Source organism: Narcine bancroftii, chromosome 8 (genome assembly GCF_036971445.1).
Source record: "Narcine bancroftii isolate sNarBan1 chromosome 8, sNarBan1.hap1, whole genome shotgun sequence".
NCBI lineage: Eukaryota > Metazoa > Chordata > Chondrichthyes > Torpediniformes > Narcinidae > Narcine > Narcine bancroftii.
In genome coordinates, this window is record NC_091476.1 from 21,156,389 (window position 1) to 21,172,493 (window position 16,105).

The 16,105-nt window shown below is 38.6% G+C and overlaps 1 protein-coding gene and 1 long non-coding RNA gene across 3 annotated transcripts in view; one reads left to right on the forward strand and one right to left on the reverse strand.

Annotated features, from left to right (window-relative positions):
• The first annotated feature begins 856 nt into the window (after positions 1-856).
• cenpi (centromere protein I) overlaps positions 857-16,105 on the forward strand; it is a 57,302-nt gene continuing 42,053 nt past the window's right edge. The window contains exons 1-7 of one of the 2 annotated variants that reach the window (XM_069893108.1): positions 857-992; positions 3,939-4,064; positions 4,401-4,519; positions 5,063-5,170; positions 5,964-6,012; positions 10,162-10,208; positions 15,658-15,747. In XM_069893108.1, coding sequence (XP_069749209.1) covers positions 902-992; positions 3,939-4,064; positions 4,401-4,519; positions 5,063-5,170; positions 5,964-6,012; positions 10,162-10,208; positions 15,658-15,747 — 630 coding nt within the window. In that variant the 5' untranslated portion in view covers positions 857-901. The remainder of the gene's footprint in view (positions 993-3,938; positions 4,065-4,400; positions 4,520-5,062; positions 5,171-5,963; positions 6,013-10,161; positions 10,209-15,657; positions 15,748-16,105) is intronic. The other variant, XM_069893110.1, reaches the window with a different exon arrangement.
• LOC138740468 (uncharacterized) lies at positions 5,720-9,369 on the reverse strand. Its single transcript, XR_011342927.1, has 3 exons — positions 9,164-9,369; positions 6,443-6,617; positions 5,720-5,990 (listed from the first exon to the last, which is right to left on the reverse strand). It is a non-coding gene; the product is annotated as an uncharacterized lncRNA (long non-coding RNA).

Genomic DNA, 16,105 nt, shown 5'->3' on the forward strand with positions numbered 1-16,105 from the left:
TTCTTACAGCGAAAACATCTATCCGATAATGTTGAATCCCATTTTAAAAATTTTTTGAGGAGTAACATATACCCTGTGTAACCAATTCTACTGTATCGTGTGTAACCTTGTGTTTATTGTATTCTTCATAGTTCCAGAACATAACTTTTCCCATACTTAATTTTTTATCTTTATGTTGAGATCCTTTTCCCCACTTCTGTTTAGGTTTATAGTTTATTTCATTTTCCTTATCTTGCAGCTTAATGTACATGTTGGTTATAAATCTCTTAATTATCATTGTGTCTGTAATCAAATATTCAAAGCTGCTTCCTTCAGGTAATCTCAAGCTGTTTCCCAATTTATCCTTTAAATAAGATTTCAATTGATGACGTACCATGAGTTATTCCATATTTGTACTTCAACTGTTCAAATGTTAATAAATTATTTCCCAAAAAAACAATTTTCTATTCTTTTGATCCCCTTTCTTTCCCATTCTGCATTTCGGTTTTTAGGGAAAAGGGGGAGTCGACGTTTCAGGCAACACCCTTCATCTGGATTGAAGTTCCAGCAGTTTTTTTTTCTTCCAATCCTGTATTTTCAGTCTTTTGTATCTTGAATTTAAAGTAATTCCTCACTTTTCCAGTTCTCAAGAAAACGTGATTAATTCTTTCTCCAAAAAATATGTAGCTGACCTCTTTAACGTTGTCATTACTCTTCTACTGTATGACAGAATCTTTGCTTGAAAAACTAGTGAACCGAATACTCACATTTATTTTGGCTGCTTCACCCACCGTCCCTTTCGCTCCTCCCATTGACTGCGGGCTTCGTTCACAATGCGCATGCTCAAAGCTATTTCAGTCGGCCGTGCTGCGCAGGCGCGAAGCGCGCGATGATTTGAACGCGTTCGGGATCATCCGTTGGCATGGAGCGGGGTTGTGGGTCGGCGGTCCGTCCCAGTGAGGCCAGTGGCGACCTGGAGTCGCTGCAGAAGGCGGTGGAATTCTTCGCTACCGGTAAGTATTATCAGACGAGTGCGTCCCATTGCTACTTTAATGCTGAATTGAGTCGGCAGGCCTCCCTTTATGGCTGCTCTTTCCCCGGAGCCAGTTTGATGATGATTTAAAAAAAAACAAAAGGTAGTTCAGTGAAAGGAATGGAGTGTCTTTGGTTCAGGAATCTGATGGCAGCGGGGAAGAAGCTGTCCTTGTGTTGCTGAGTGCTCGTCTTTCGGCTCCTGTACCTTTCTCCCGATGGTAGCAGAGTGAAGAGGGCATGGTCTGTTGGTGGGGGGGTCTCTGGGGATGATGGTTGCTTTTTTAAGACACCGCCTCGTGTCGAGGTCCTCGATGGAGTGAAGTCTGGTGCCTGTGATGTTCCAGGCTGAGTTTACCACCCTCTGAAGTTTATTCTTGCCTTGAGAGTTGGTGCCTCTCTACCAGGCAGTGACACAACCAGCCAGAATGCTCTCCATGGAAGTTGAGGAAGTTTACGAGAATCTTACAAGAAAGTTTGGGTGACATACTGAATCTCCTCGGGGACTTCACAAAGTATAGCCTCTGGCTATACTATGCATTAACGTGGAGGTTCCAGGAGAGATCCTTGGAGATATGACACCCAGGCATTTGAAATTCTTGACCCCCTCTACTACTGAGGCCTCCACTGTGTTCCCCTGACTTCCTTCTGAAGTCCACAATCATCTCCTTGGTTTTGCTGATGTTGAGTGCAGGGTTGTTGTTGTTACACCATTCAATGAGCTGATCTGTCTCCCTCCTGTACGCTTCCTCATTGGTGTTTATGATTATGTTGACAACTGCAATGTCATTAGCAAACTTGGAGATGGCGTTGGAATTGTGCCTGGTCACACAGTCATGGGTGTATAATGAGTAGAGAAGTGGGCGAAGCACTCCTCCTCCGAGTAGGCCTGTTGATAATCAGTGGAGGAGAAGACGTTGTTCCCAATTCATACTGACTCTGGTCTTCCGATGAGAAAGCCATTTGCAGACGGTGATACAGAAGGAGAAATTGTTGAAGTTTTGGTTCAAGGCCATGTATTAATGTACTGTAAATAGGATCTTGAATTTGATCTTGAGGAACATTTGGAAACTTGAAGTGGATGGCCTGTTGGAAGTGCTCACCAGTGGTATTGGCATCAAATGCAGATATGTTACAGCAGTTGGTTTGGATATCTTTAGATGTTCATCCTTTTGAAGGTGATCAAAGTATAGAGAATAATCCTTGAGAGCTAAAAGGTAGTTGAGTGAAATGAAGCAAAATCAAGTAAAGTGTGGGCATGAGGAGTTTAAAAAAAAATGCAATATAATTCTGCCCTTTGATACCTATTTGCCGAATTACCGTACAACCCTGTATGGGAAACCCCATGCAGGTCACGGAAAGAACTTGCAAACTCCTTACAGACATGTTGTGCTAACTAGAGTTGTGGAGAATATCAATGAAAGCTGAATATCAAAGTTGCTCCTACAAGGATAGGTTAGGTAAGTGTGCATACATATCATTGCTATTTAAGTGAGTGGGCAAGAGTGCAATGTTGATGAATGTAAGGTCATCCACTTTGGCAAGAAAAATAGCAGTTCAAACTATTTAAATGGTGAAAGATTGCAGCATGCTATTGTGCAGAGGAACTTGGGAGTGCATGTACTGTACATAATTTTCAAAAGTTTGGTTTCCAGGTGTAACAGGTGATCAAGAAGGCAAATGGAATGTTGGCCTTAATTGCTGGAGAGATTGAATTTCTCTGCCCAAAGAAGCAGAAGAGGCTGCCTCATTAAATATATTTAAGATACAATTAGATGGATTTTTGAATCATTGGGAAATGAAGGATTATGGGGAAAATCTAGATGGATGGAACTGAGTTAACCATATAACCACTTACAGCACAGAACAGGCCAGTTCGGCCCTACTAGTCCATGCCATAACAAATCCCCACCCTCCTAGTCCCACTGACCAGCACCTGGTCCATACCCCTCCAGTCCTCTCCTATCCATGTAACTATCCAGTCTTTCTTTAAATGTAACCAATGATCCCGCCTCGACCACGTCTGTCGGAAGCTCATTCCACATCCCTACCACCCTTTGCGTAAAGAAATTTCCCCTCATGTTCCCCTAATAATTTTCCCCCTTCAATCTTAAACCATGCTCTCTAGTTTGAATCTCCCCCACTCTTAATTGAAAAAGCCTATCCACATTTACTCTGTCTGTCCCTTTTAAAATCTTAAACACCTCTATCAAGTCCTGTCTCAATCTTCTACGCTCCAGAGAAAAAAGCCCCAGTCTGCACAACCTTTCCCTGTAACTCAAATCTTGAAATCTTGTCAACATTCTCGTGAACCAGAGTTCATGACCAGATCAGTAAGGTGGGCCAGATGGCCTTCTCCTCTTATTTCTTGTGTTATAAGCAAGAAAACCCGATTATCTCGAATTGTATTGAATCTCAAGGGCTACTGTTTGTCCTTAAGGAAGATGAGATGCTGTTCCTTGAGGTAAACAGCTCCAGTGACTTGTCCTAGTCCACTCACGTCAATGCTGCGGGCAAGAAATTGCAACAGCTATAGAGATTTGGCAAGTCACCAGATTTTGAATGGCAGGGCAGGAATGAGGGGTTCAATGACGGACTCCTATTTCTATTTCTTATGACAGTGTGTTTAGGTTGTGGTATCTTAATTTTGTGACCGTTGAAAACTGCATTTTAAGAATTTTGGTGATCTATTTCAGCTGGTAGGTTCCTTGGTTCCCCACTTTTCAGTGGGATTTTCCTGATAAACTGCATGCTTTTGGAGTTGGAATCTGCATTTGGTTTTGAGTTAAGTTCAATATGGGTTTCAATTCATGATTCCCACCCAAATACACATTTTAAAGTCAGCAGAAGCTGAGTGAGACAAGATCAGGTTCAAGTGCACAAAAACTGTGTACATTCATTGTACTTTTTGTTTTATTTTAATCCAGTGCAAGAGCGGAATCCATCAAAAGGAGATTTTCATCTGGAGAAAATTGAAGGCATTGCATTTGAGAGGGGCTTGCTACCAGATGTGATTGAGGCACTTCTGGATGTGGCTATGAGTGCAAGGCTGGGTAAAAAAAAAAAAATCTTTAATGTTGTATTATTGTGCAATTTAATGTTTTAATAGGAAATAAAAAAAAGCATGATGCTGAAGAGTATTTAAGAATTTGTATATACTCACTAAGTGTTAATTTAATGTTACATGTAAGCCTTCAATTAGACTTCTAAAATAACAAAGATAAAGGATGGCATCACCTGAAATGAACTTGAACAAATAGCAGTTACAAATTTGACTTTTAACATGGTTAAATGCGAAATATTTTTGGGTATACTCATTTTTCTCTTGCATCCAAATATTTTCATTTTTGTGGTGCAGTCCTTGTCAAGTGAATGTTTTTCTTTTGCAGTTGACAAGCTTAATACACGCCTCCTGAAATGCCTTATTCCTGCTTCAGTAGTTCCTGAAAATGCAGTGACTAAAGCCATCTCCTGGATGTGTACAAGGAAACCTAGCATTCATGTACAGGTGAGTCAGAACAGCAATGCTGGACAAGGGAGGAAGTTTCGGGGACTTCAGTTGCATCTTAACTAAAGTGGTGATTTCTTCATAGAAATTGTCTCAACTTAATTTTCAAACCATTACTTAATCATGTTTCCAGTGATGATGATTCATTAGCTTAGAAACAAGAAAGCAAATTATGTTTGTCATTTTTTTTTTAACCCTGGGATTAGAAATAGTTCAGGTGATTGAGAACAAATTAGAAATGAATCAAAATTGGAGAAAACTTTGTCTCACTCATATTCTAGTCCTACTTTGGATGAGTTTTATCAAAATGCAAGCAGATTTGGATGCAGAAACCAAAGTTTCAGATTTACCATATGTTTTTTTCCCCAGTGACTGCAGAAGGTTCAATGCCAAAGAATATAGTAGAGCAGAGCATAGCGTTTGTATATCATAGTTAGTATCCCTTGCGGGTAGGGGAGGTAAGAATCCAAACTTGTAGAGAAATCTGCATGAAATTAACATACAAGCTAAACAATGTTGATCAAGTTTTTTTTTGTTTTGCAGATGCTGTTTATCAAATGGTTGTTAGCTGTGTTTGATCTGTTGAACTCAAAAAAACATTTACATTCATTATATGGCATATTTTTTTTTTACCTTCAGAATGACAAACTGGTAAGATTTTTCCATTAGATGAATTATGTGCTATTGTTTAAATCCCCTTATTGAATGTTAAGGAAGTGGATCTGTAGCTGGATAGTATGGGTACCTAAATACAGACTTAATCTTAACTAAAATTTGCATTATGTTAAATGTTGCTTGTTCTCTAAAATTTCAATACCTCATGAAATCATGATCTATAATGCAGGATACCACAAAGAATATAAAAGGAACTATATGGTAGAAGTTGGTCTTCCTCCAAAGTCTGAAGCTTTGCTGATTTGTATCTTAATTTTATTCATTGCCTTCAGTAGAAAAAGAACAATATCCCTGGACTACAAAAGACCATCTTGTTGGAAATTTCCATTAGCTCTGTGTTCTTGTGTTTGTGAAGCCAGCTTTTGTGTGGAAAAGCACCTTTCAAATTTTATTTCAAAAGGTTCTTCCATAACATGAGAATGGCATGTTCCCTGGATCTAGTTTCTTCAAATCTAACCCCTTAGATGCTTTAATATTTTGAGCATCTCAGTTAAATTTCTCCTCAACTATCTGAAGGCAAGAGACGTAATGTTAGTTATCATTCTCTTTATTAAATTTAAAATATATTCATTAAGCATTTTTAAAGAAATGCAATTTGCTTGTGATGTGTTGCATTGATTTTTGGATAAATTATCGGTAATCTGTGTTTTTAAAAGTTTAATTTTTAAAAATTATTTTGGGTTTTAAAAATACAATATGTTGATCTTCAGTCTTTTTGATCCTTGTCATTTCTAAGAAATGTGATTCAGATGAGATTTTATAATTCCAGTGCCCTTCTGTATGCCATCTGTTGTATCTGCTGACAGAAAAGGAAAATGGTAAGTTTTGACCATAACTCCAGTGATTTGGCAGAAATAGAACTATGTTTTAATTTTGTATGCAAGGACAAAATCAGTTGTATTATTTAATGCGGTGGTTGTGCATCATAAATGCCATGGCGTTCCGTAGCTTGTGATTTTAAATTGCACTTGGAATTGGTTGAATTCTAAAACATAGAAAAGTACTGTATGTGCTTGTTGACTTACGATGTGCTGACAGCATTGATTAATTTCACCATCAATCTTAAGCCCACAGTCGTAACCCTCTATTTTTCTTTCATCTCTATTTGTCTTTTGAATGTCCCTATTGTATCAACTCCTCACAATCCCTAGTGATGTATTGTGGACACCCACCTCTCTCTGCATAAATAAATACAAGATCGATAAATAAATAACCTCTGATGTCTCCCTTAAACTTTCCTCTACTCACCTTAAACCGATGTCCCACTGGTATTGGCCATTGCCATGCTGGGAAAAGGTTCTATGTGAGTTGTGTTTTTAAAAACATAATTCCTGTTAGTATATTTGATCAATGCCACAATTTTCCATTTATCATGAGGGATGAATAACAGATCAAATTTTCTTTTGAACTGAAAACTTGTATTCTGCAACAATGAAGGAGAAATTATTAGTTTGCTTGCTGCAAGAAAATTTTGAAGTGAACATGTATTTAATGACTGAGATGGGAACTATAAAGATGCTTTTGGGGCCTTCAAGCATTTTTTAAGAAAAAGACTGCTTAAAATCCAAAGAGGGTTGTGATATTTTTTAAAAAGAAATTATTTTGAACTGAAGGAAATGCTAGCAAGAGTTGAGAGTAGCAACCTTAGCTCCACCAAGTGTAACTTAATCTCTGTGTTTTGAAGTGATCATTCTCCAATTGTTGCTTATGTAAACACATAATCTGCCATTTAAAAATTTATGATTCAACCAAGAACACAGGTAGCTGCCACCACCTCCCTGGTCCTTCCCATTACACCCATATCGAATACAGAAATTTGCCCTTTCAGAACTCCCATTTCACAACCCAAAAATTTGAGATGGAATAGAACATGTATGGGCCAGATGGTGTGTCAATGGTTAAAAGGTAGGCTGCACTGATGCTATCAATTCGTGCATATGAGGGGACATCAAAGGGGAAGCAAGATGGATTGGGAATGAAACTATTGATGGCTGCAGAGTCCCTTATCGTCTTCTCTGATACTGTTAATTGGCAAGGCTAATCTGGTCAATGACAGCAGATTGTTACTCAGGACAGATACGACAATCAGGAAGTGGTAATCTGATCTCATCGCATGATGTTGGCAAGTACACAAAAAAATGGTCATTGGTGGACTGACAATGTGGTGGTCCATACATTTAGGCTTATAATTGTATATTGGTGATTTAGTTATCCATAAATTTAAGCGTAGTTGATGAAAATCGTGGTTCATGAGGTTGCAGTGGAGACTGTGGCTCAATATGACAGTTAAATCCTCTACCTGACATGTATTGTTTATGATCATTTAAAACTTGAGGAAACTAGAAACACGACATGGAATTTCAAAGTAGAGGATCAGCTGATAAGATATCAAGAGGTTTTAACTTGCTGAAGGAAGAGAGCCAGTCTTCAGTAAACTGCAGAGCGGATTTCTGGAGATGCAAGAGAGGCTGTTGGAATTGGGAGCGAAGTTGTCAGAAGCGCTGTATGAGATGGCAGAAGCGCAGCAAGTGGGCCAGCATCAGAGTTAGACTAAGAATGAACCCTTTCACATCTGTGCTTCCACTGATCTTTCTCTCAAATGTAAGATGTCTGGAGAAGAAATTGGATTACATGGGACTACATATGAACCATTATGGTCTATTGTGGTTGCTGTAGAGTAGGCGCAGACAACCTTTTACTATGTGAGGGCTGGATGGTATGTCAGTGGTTGAACGCAGGCTGCACTGATGCTATCCATTCTCACATGCGCATCATGTTACCTCACAGATAAAACTTGTAGTAAACCAATTTATTTATCAATATGAAAGAGTAAAATTACTCTCACTTGTAATGCCATTAATCCTGCTCATTTATTGAGTTCTGGCTTTTAAAAAGCAGATGAAACCGACACACTAATCTTTTCTGCATTGCAGTTTTATCATCCTGTGTCTCACTTTCGTGAACTACATACATCTGTATATGTCGGACCATTTGCTCTGCACATGTGCCTAGTCACCTCCAGGACACTGGAATGGAGGAGTATGGCCATTGTAGTTTCAAGAGACGAATGCCTTCAGAATGGCACGGCATTAAAATTACAGTATATAGTTGAGTAGTTTCTGGTTGACTCTGGACTAAATGCAGTACAGGGTTACTTTTACAAAGTGAGCAGGGGCTCAGTGCCTGGAAAGGAAAGTGTGACAGGTAGGAACTTTTCTTTGCTTCCATTCAGCTGAGAACACCAGGAGATTGACAGCTGGACATATTTTAATGCATTTGTAATCTGTTCTGACTTGCATACAAATTTGACTTGAGGACAGATGTAAGAATAGAACTCGTTCGTTACCTGGGAACTGCCTGTACTTGTATCGGCAGGCTGGGTGCACTTGGATCGTGGGCTGGATTCAGCCTGCAGGCTGAAGGTTATTTGCCCCTGCTGAGAGCATTGGATTGGAGGTCAATCCAGAAGATCATAAGAGCAGCAGATCAGATCGTTGGGGTTTTGCTTCCCTCCAACAATGTGATCTATCAGGATTGTTGTCTGAAGAGGGCTCGCAAAATCGTTGAGGACCCTTATCAACCTATGCACAGTATCTTCCAGCCACTCCTGTCAGGAAAAAGATTCAGAAGTACCAGGACCACCAGGCTGAGAAACAGCTTCTTTGCATGAGTCATGAGACTGTTGAATTAATTATAAACTGCTCATACAAATCCTCTGAGCCTCTACTATTTATTTAGCAACATTTTTAAAAAAAGAAATGTATGTCTACAGGTACTCTCCGAATTACGACAGTTATTGGGACTGAAGGATTAGTTGTATCTCGAAATGGATGCAAGTCAGAATTTTGCCTGAGCTTGTGGAGTACCGAAGGCTTAAAGCAAACTTTTTAATCAAATATTTTTTTGATTGTAGATTTGATGATAACAATCAACCTTGGCAAATCTTTCCACATGCTGGTCCATGCTTACCTTTTCAGTCGGCGTCCTGGGGTCTGTCAGCTGGGCGCAGCCTTCTTGATTCCTATGTGCATATGTGAGTCTTCAGTTGGTCATGCATGGTGAGTTCGTGTATTGGAGTTCAGTTGGTGCATGCATGGAGTTAAATGCCCTGATGATATTTGTTCCCTTAACTCTCACATATGTGCCAACTGAGCTCCAATACACGAACCCAGTCTAGACGTACACGCATGTGCACAGGAATTAAAATAGACCAGCATATGGACCCTGGAATGCCGACTAACCAGATAAGTACACACATTTGGCTCTTGCATGCCCTGTATCCCAATTATAGTTTGTCAAATAAAACATAAACCACGTAAATTTTATATTTTTCTTATTTAAAAAAAAATTGGTATATGTGTGGATGGATGCAAGTCATGTAGATTGCAAGTCGAGGGGATATTGTTTGTCTGCATGTGTATGATGACTGTACGTATATATGCATATTTTTGCACCGAGGAGAAGGCTTTTTTGTCGTGATGTACTTGTACAATCATCTAATAAACTTGCAATCATATAATAAACTTGAAATCATAACAGAAGAATCTTTGTTTTGTTTTCTTGGCTTTAAACTACAGGACTGTTTCAAATAAACCACTACTAATGGTGGTTTGTTTACTGCCAATATGCAAGGTTGGTTGGAAGACATACTGCAAATACTTGTCCTAAAATTCAATGTCGTGGCCATGATAAGATATCATTGTTGTATAAAGTTGCATTTCATTTTGGTTGATTGTTATACTGCTTAAGAAAACGTGCACCAATTTGGATAGTTTTCTTTCTAATAAACTCAACCTTTTATGTTTCAATATGTAATTACACATGACAAGTGTCACAAAAATATGGTTGTAAGCACCCTAAAAAAGAGAAAAATCCAGAACATTTCTCTGAGATAATGTGAAGCAAAAGAATGATTTTTAAAAAACCAGTGTTCACCTAATACCGTGTGTTTTCTTTTTATTTCTCAGTTAAACGATTCAGAGTTAAGAAGCTAATAGATCTACAGTCCAAAATGGTAAGTTGTATCATTTTATTTCATCCAATCCTCATGGTTTATTGCTTCATTTGATATTAACATTTGGAAAACCCTTAAAACAAAAAGTATTCAATTATCTTGGAATGTTACAGCAGTAGTTATGAGCTCCAACAGCCCACCAAGATAATTATTTAGTTTTTTTGCTTACTAAAATTGCAAAGATATTAATATCAACTATGATAGCGTGGAAAATCCATTTCAGTATTGCCAAAAGTGAATTTGTGCTTTTAAAACAAAAGAACTGGCCAAATAGTATAAAGCTAAAAGAACAGGAGGTCCAAAGAGATTTAGGGGCCATTTATTTAAATCATTTAAAATGTCATTGTCAGCTTCAGAAAATTGTCAAAAGTTGTTGGAATGTTGTCTTTGATAGATTTATAGTTTTTTTTTAAAAACATTAACTGAATTGACGGATCATTGGGAGCTCAGATGGGCGGACAGCTGGGGCATCGGGAGCTCAAGTGGATGGTTGGTGCCAAAAATGGGGGGGGGGGGGGGGGGCGGAGAGTCGACTTTTACACAGTAGCAATGATTACGCAAGTATATATGAGCTTTGTCCACCAGATTAAAGTCAAAAATTGAAATACGAACAATTTTTAACAATCTACATTTTGAAATCATTTACTTAAAATAATTATGTAAAATAGTTACAATATATTAAGTTTTGGGACCAGACTACTTCCTAACCAATTTATTATGTCATCATAATTTGGAATTTTGTGCTAAGTTTGTAAATCTGACAGTTTCATGGAGAAATGCTGATTGTTTATGTCGCCATTCCAGCTGTCAAATCTAGTGATTGTTTCAAAGTCAATTATTTAAGTGTTTATTTACTCTCCAGATAAGATTCAATACTTTGAACATTTTCTGCTCTTCAGTCAAATTGATGGCATTAACTGTATTTTTCTTTTAATGAAGAAAGATCATAATCAGGATGTATTATCATAAACAAGTCATGAAATTTGGTGTTTTGCAACAGGGTCATAGTGTGTACATAACTATCATGGCTTACACCATTAATATAAAAAATAAAATAAAAATAATAGTACGTGAAAAATAAGGCAGTTCTTTGGTCCATTGATTATTGGGGAATATGACGGCAGCAGGGAACAAGTTGTGTGGCTCTTGTGGTGGTGCACATATTTGTAGCGGTGAACTGGCTTTGGTTGTTGTGCATGATCAACGGAGCAGCCACGGCAAGGATGGCGTCGTGGGTCCTTCTCTTTCGGTACAGACTAGAAGTACGCGTATGTGCTTACATCAGCATGACGTGAGTTCCAGGATATAAGGGATGGGCTCCAGAGGGTCTTAAAGGCTGCAGTGTGAAACTCGAAGTAAACAAGTTGTGCTTAACGAGCTCCCAGCCAGCTGACTCAGTGCTTTTCGCTGCTCTCATGTTTTTAGGTACTATGCAAAATGACAAATTTGTACTTCACATTCTCCCAAATTTGACTTGAACATTGTTGACAGAAATTCTAAAGTAGTTTAGATGGCCTTATGGATGAAATGATGATAATGTAAAACCTCAATTCAGGATTCAAATGCAGCATCCACTCCTCTATCCCATAGTTACAATTAAAACCTTCATTCAGTTTGCTAATTGTAGTTTCATGATACTAAAGAATCTCTAGTTATCAGATCAGAAATTTTATAGAGATGCCACAGACTGATTTTTGGAGTACAATAGACAAAATATTACTTTGAACCTATGTTTTTCCTCTGATCTTACTTAATGTGATTAGATCAAGTCAGATCAATAACAAGTATGCTATTTTGGATACTTTTGAAGACCTACCAAGGACAAGTCATGGAGATCAGGTCTCTGGCATGTAATCTGGTCTTGTGGCTAAGAAGGGAAGAGAGGAGATGAGGTGAGCTATAGTGATAAGGGATTTTATAGTTAGGGGGACAGAGAAGAGATTCTGTGAAAGAGATCGAATATTCTGGATGGTATGTTGCCTCCCTGGTGCCAGGGTCTGAGATATCTCAGATCAAGTTCACTGCATTCTCACCAGGAAGAGTGAGCAGCCAGATGTTGTGGTCCATGTAGGGACCAATGATATGGGTACAAAGGGTGAGGATATTCTTGCAAGGAGAGTTAGGTGCTAGGTTGAAGACAGGACCTCCAGGGTTGTGATCTCAGGATTGCTACCTGTGCCACATGCTAATGAGGTTAGAAATGGAGTTAGAAATGGAGTAATCAGTTTAATACGTGGCTGAAGACATGGTGCAGGAGGGAGGGCTTCAGGTTTCTGGTTCATTGGGTTCCCTTCCAAGTAAGGTGGGACCTGTTCCAACAGGACAGTTTGCATGTGAACTGAAGGGGGACGAATATCCTTGTGGGAAGATTTGCTAGTGCTGTTCTGAGGGGTTTAAATTGGATTTGCAGGGGGATGGGAACCAGAGTAGGTGGAGGAGAAGGAAAAAAAATGATGTGAAAATTGTATGTGCCATTAGAAGTCAATGGGTTTTGCATGATGGAAATATTCTCAGGTGCATCTATTGTAGGAAATGCAGACGATTGTAGAGCTGGATTGTCACGTGGAATTATGACATTCTGGCCAATAGTGAAACTTGGTTGCAGGAGGGGAAGGACTGACAGCTCAATGTTCTGGGCTTCTTTTGCTTTAGACGAGATAGAATGTGGGGGGGGGGGGGGGGGAAGAGGGAGGAGTGACATTGCTTCTCAGGGAAAATAACACAGCTGTGCTCAAGCAGATCAGGTCAGAGAGCTTGTCTACTTAGATTATTTGGGTGGAGCTGAGGAATGGGAAAAGTATGACCACACTCCGGGGTTGTATAATAGACCACCCAATAGTCATCGAGAATTGGAAAAGCAAATCTATAGAGAAATGGCAGATACCTGCGGGAAACATAAGATTGTGATAGAAGATTTTAATTTTCCACATATTGACTGGGATTCTCATACTGTAAAAGGACTGGATGGTTTGATGTGTTCAGGAAATGTTTCTAAATCAATACATGGAGAAACCAACTGGAGAGAATGCAATACTGGATCTCCTTTGAGGGAACGAGACAGGACAAATGATAATAGTGATCATAATGCCATTAGTTTCAAGTTAATTATGAAGAATATCAATCCTAAGAGTTTCTACAGGTATATTAAGAGCAAAAAGACAGTAAGGGACAAAATTGATCAGAGTGGTCAGCTTTGAATGGAGCCAGTAGAGATGGGAGAGAGTTTAAATGTCTTTTTGTCAGTATTCACTCAGGAAACTGGCATTCTTGGGAAGTAAGGAAAATAAACAGTGTGATGTCATGGAACTTAAACAGATTAAAGAAGAGGAGGTGCTTGCTGTCTTTAAGCAAATAAGGGTGGATAAATCCCCAGGGTTTGACCAGATATTCCCTTGGACATTGAGGGAGGCTAGTGTAGAAATTGCAGGGGCTCTGGCAGAAATATTGAAATGTCCTAAGCCACAGGAGTTGTGCTGGAGGATTGGATGGTAGCTCATGTTATTCTGTTTATAAAAAAAAAAAGGCTCCAGAAGTAACCCTGGAAATTATAGGTTCTAAATGATCGGATATACAATTATTTGGATATCCAGAGACTATCCAGCATGGTAGGTCATACTTAACCACTCTTAGAGTTTCTCAAGGGAGTTAACAGGAAGGTTGATGAAGGAAAGGCTGTTGATGTTGCATATATGGACTTTAGTAAGCCCTTTGCAAGGTTCCACTTGGGAGGTTAGTCTGGAAGGTTCAGATGCTCATTATTCAAGAAGTAGTAAACTTGATTCTACAATGGCTGGATGGGAGAAGCTATAGAGTGGTGGTGCATGATTGTTTCTCAGACTTGAGGCCTGTGACTCGTGGTGTGCCTCAGGAATTGGTAGTAGGACCATTGTTGTTTGTCATCTATATTAATGGTCTGGATGATAATGTATTAAATTGGATCAACAAGTTTGCAGATGACACTAAGATTGGAGGCATGAGGACAGCAAAGGTTTTCAAGACTTGCAGAGGGATCTGGACCAGCTGGAAAATGGGTTGAAAAATGTCAGATGGAATTCAATGTAGACAAGTGTGAGGTGTTGCATTTTGGAAGGACAAACCAAGAAATGATATATACAGTAAATGGTAGGGAACTGAAGAGTGTGGTAGAACAGAGGGATCTGGGAATAAAGATACATAATTCCCTCAAAGTGGCGTAACAGATAGATAGGGTTGTAAAGAGAACTTTTGGCATATTGACCTTCATAAATCAAAGTATTAAGTATAGGAGGTGATATGTTATGGTAAAGTTGTACAAGACATTGGTGAGGCCAAATTTGGAATATTGTGTATAGTTCTGGTCACCTAGCCACATGAAAGGTATCAATAAGATAGAAAGAGTGCAGAGAAGATTTAACGGGATGTTGGCCGGACTTCAGGAACTGAGTTACAGGGAAAGATTAAACAGGTTAGAACTATTCCCTGGAGCAGAGAGGAATGAGGGGAGATTTGATGGGGGTATTTAATATTATGAGGGGGGGGATAGAATGAGTCAATGTATGTAGATTTTTTCCACTGAGGGTAGATGAGATACAAACCAGAGGACCTGGATTAAGAGTGAAAAGGGAAAAGTTTAGGAGGAATTTCTTAACACAGAGAATGGTGCTGCCAGCTGAAGTGATGAATGTGGACTCAGTTTTAACATTTAAGAATTTGAACAGGTACATGGATGAGAGGTATAGAGGGCAATGGACTGGGTAAAAGTCAGTGGGATAAAGCAAAAAAAATGGTTCGGCCTGTTTCTGTGCTGTAATGGTCTATGGTTCTGTTTCTAAAATAATTACAATCTGTTTCCCATCCATTAACATTCTGTATCAATACAAAGCAACATTACTCCTATAATACTCCAAAATTTGGAGCTGTGATGAGCAATATATTTATCTGCTCAAATCACAAAGAACAACCAGAATGATGAATAGAATGTTGGCCCTTGCATCAAGCAGTATGTAGAGAGCAATGTTAAATTCTGGGTAGCTAATCTCAGAATACAATAGATTTTGTAAAATGATACCATAGTTCAATGACAAGGGCTTCTGGTATTATAATAGCTTTGGTTAGAAATGAAGTCGAGCCTTAAGTCATTGCTGAATTAGACAAAGTGGATGTGGCAATTTACTTTCTGATGTAGGATCTAGAGGCTTAATATAATTAGAATGTACAATATAGAAGTAAAATTGAGAAATATTATTTTGCAAATGATCATGGGACTCCTAGAAGACCATAAATTAGTTGAATAACAGTATCAAAGTGTTTTGAAGAAAGGTGAGTGAACAAAGAACCTAGGAGTTGAGATGAAAGTAATATATGAATGAAACAAGATAATTGAAATGATCTCAAAGCCACTGTGAACTTATATTTAATTTTTGGTATTGTGAGTAAGCTGCTCTGCGTACTGATGAGATCTCTCTTTCAGGGAATGCAACCACATTTGGTGGCTCTTCTCTGGTTGTACAAGATCCATGCACCTGAATACATTTCATTGACACTATCTGGAAAACCCAAAGTAAGTCTTGTTTAAAAAAAAAAAAAGGCTTTGGTGCCATTCTGTGTGGGCTGTTAGTGTTTTTTAAATCTTTTTCACAAATTTGTCTTTTTGAAGTAGACTTTTTAGCTGCTGTCTTGGTCATTATTCATATTTTGCACTTCTGGGGGGGAGGACCTCCTATTTTAAATGTTCACTCGATTCATTCAGATTTGTGTATAGGCAGCCAATTGGACTTCTGGATATGAGATTTGAGAAATCATTCAACAACAACATATTGTGTGTATATCCTTGTTTTTCCATGATTCAGGGACAATAAAAATAATAAATTGGTATTTTATTTTTTTTTGTGAAGTTATTCCACATTGTTATGAAGTAA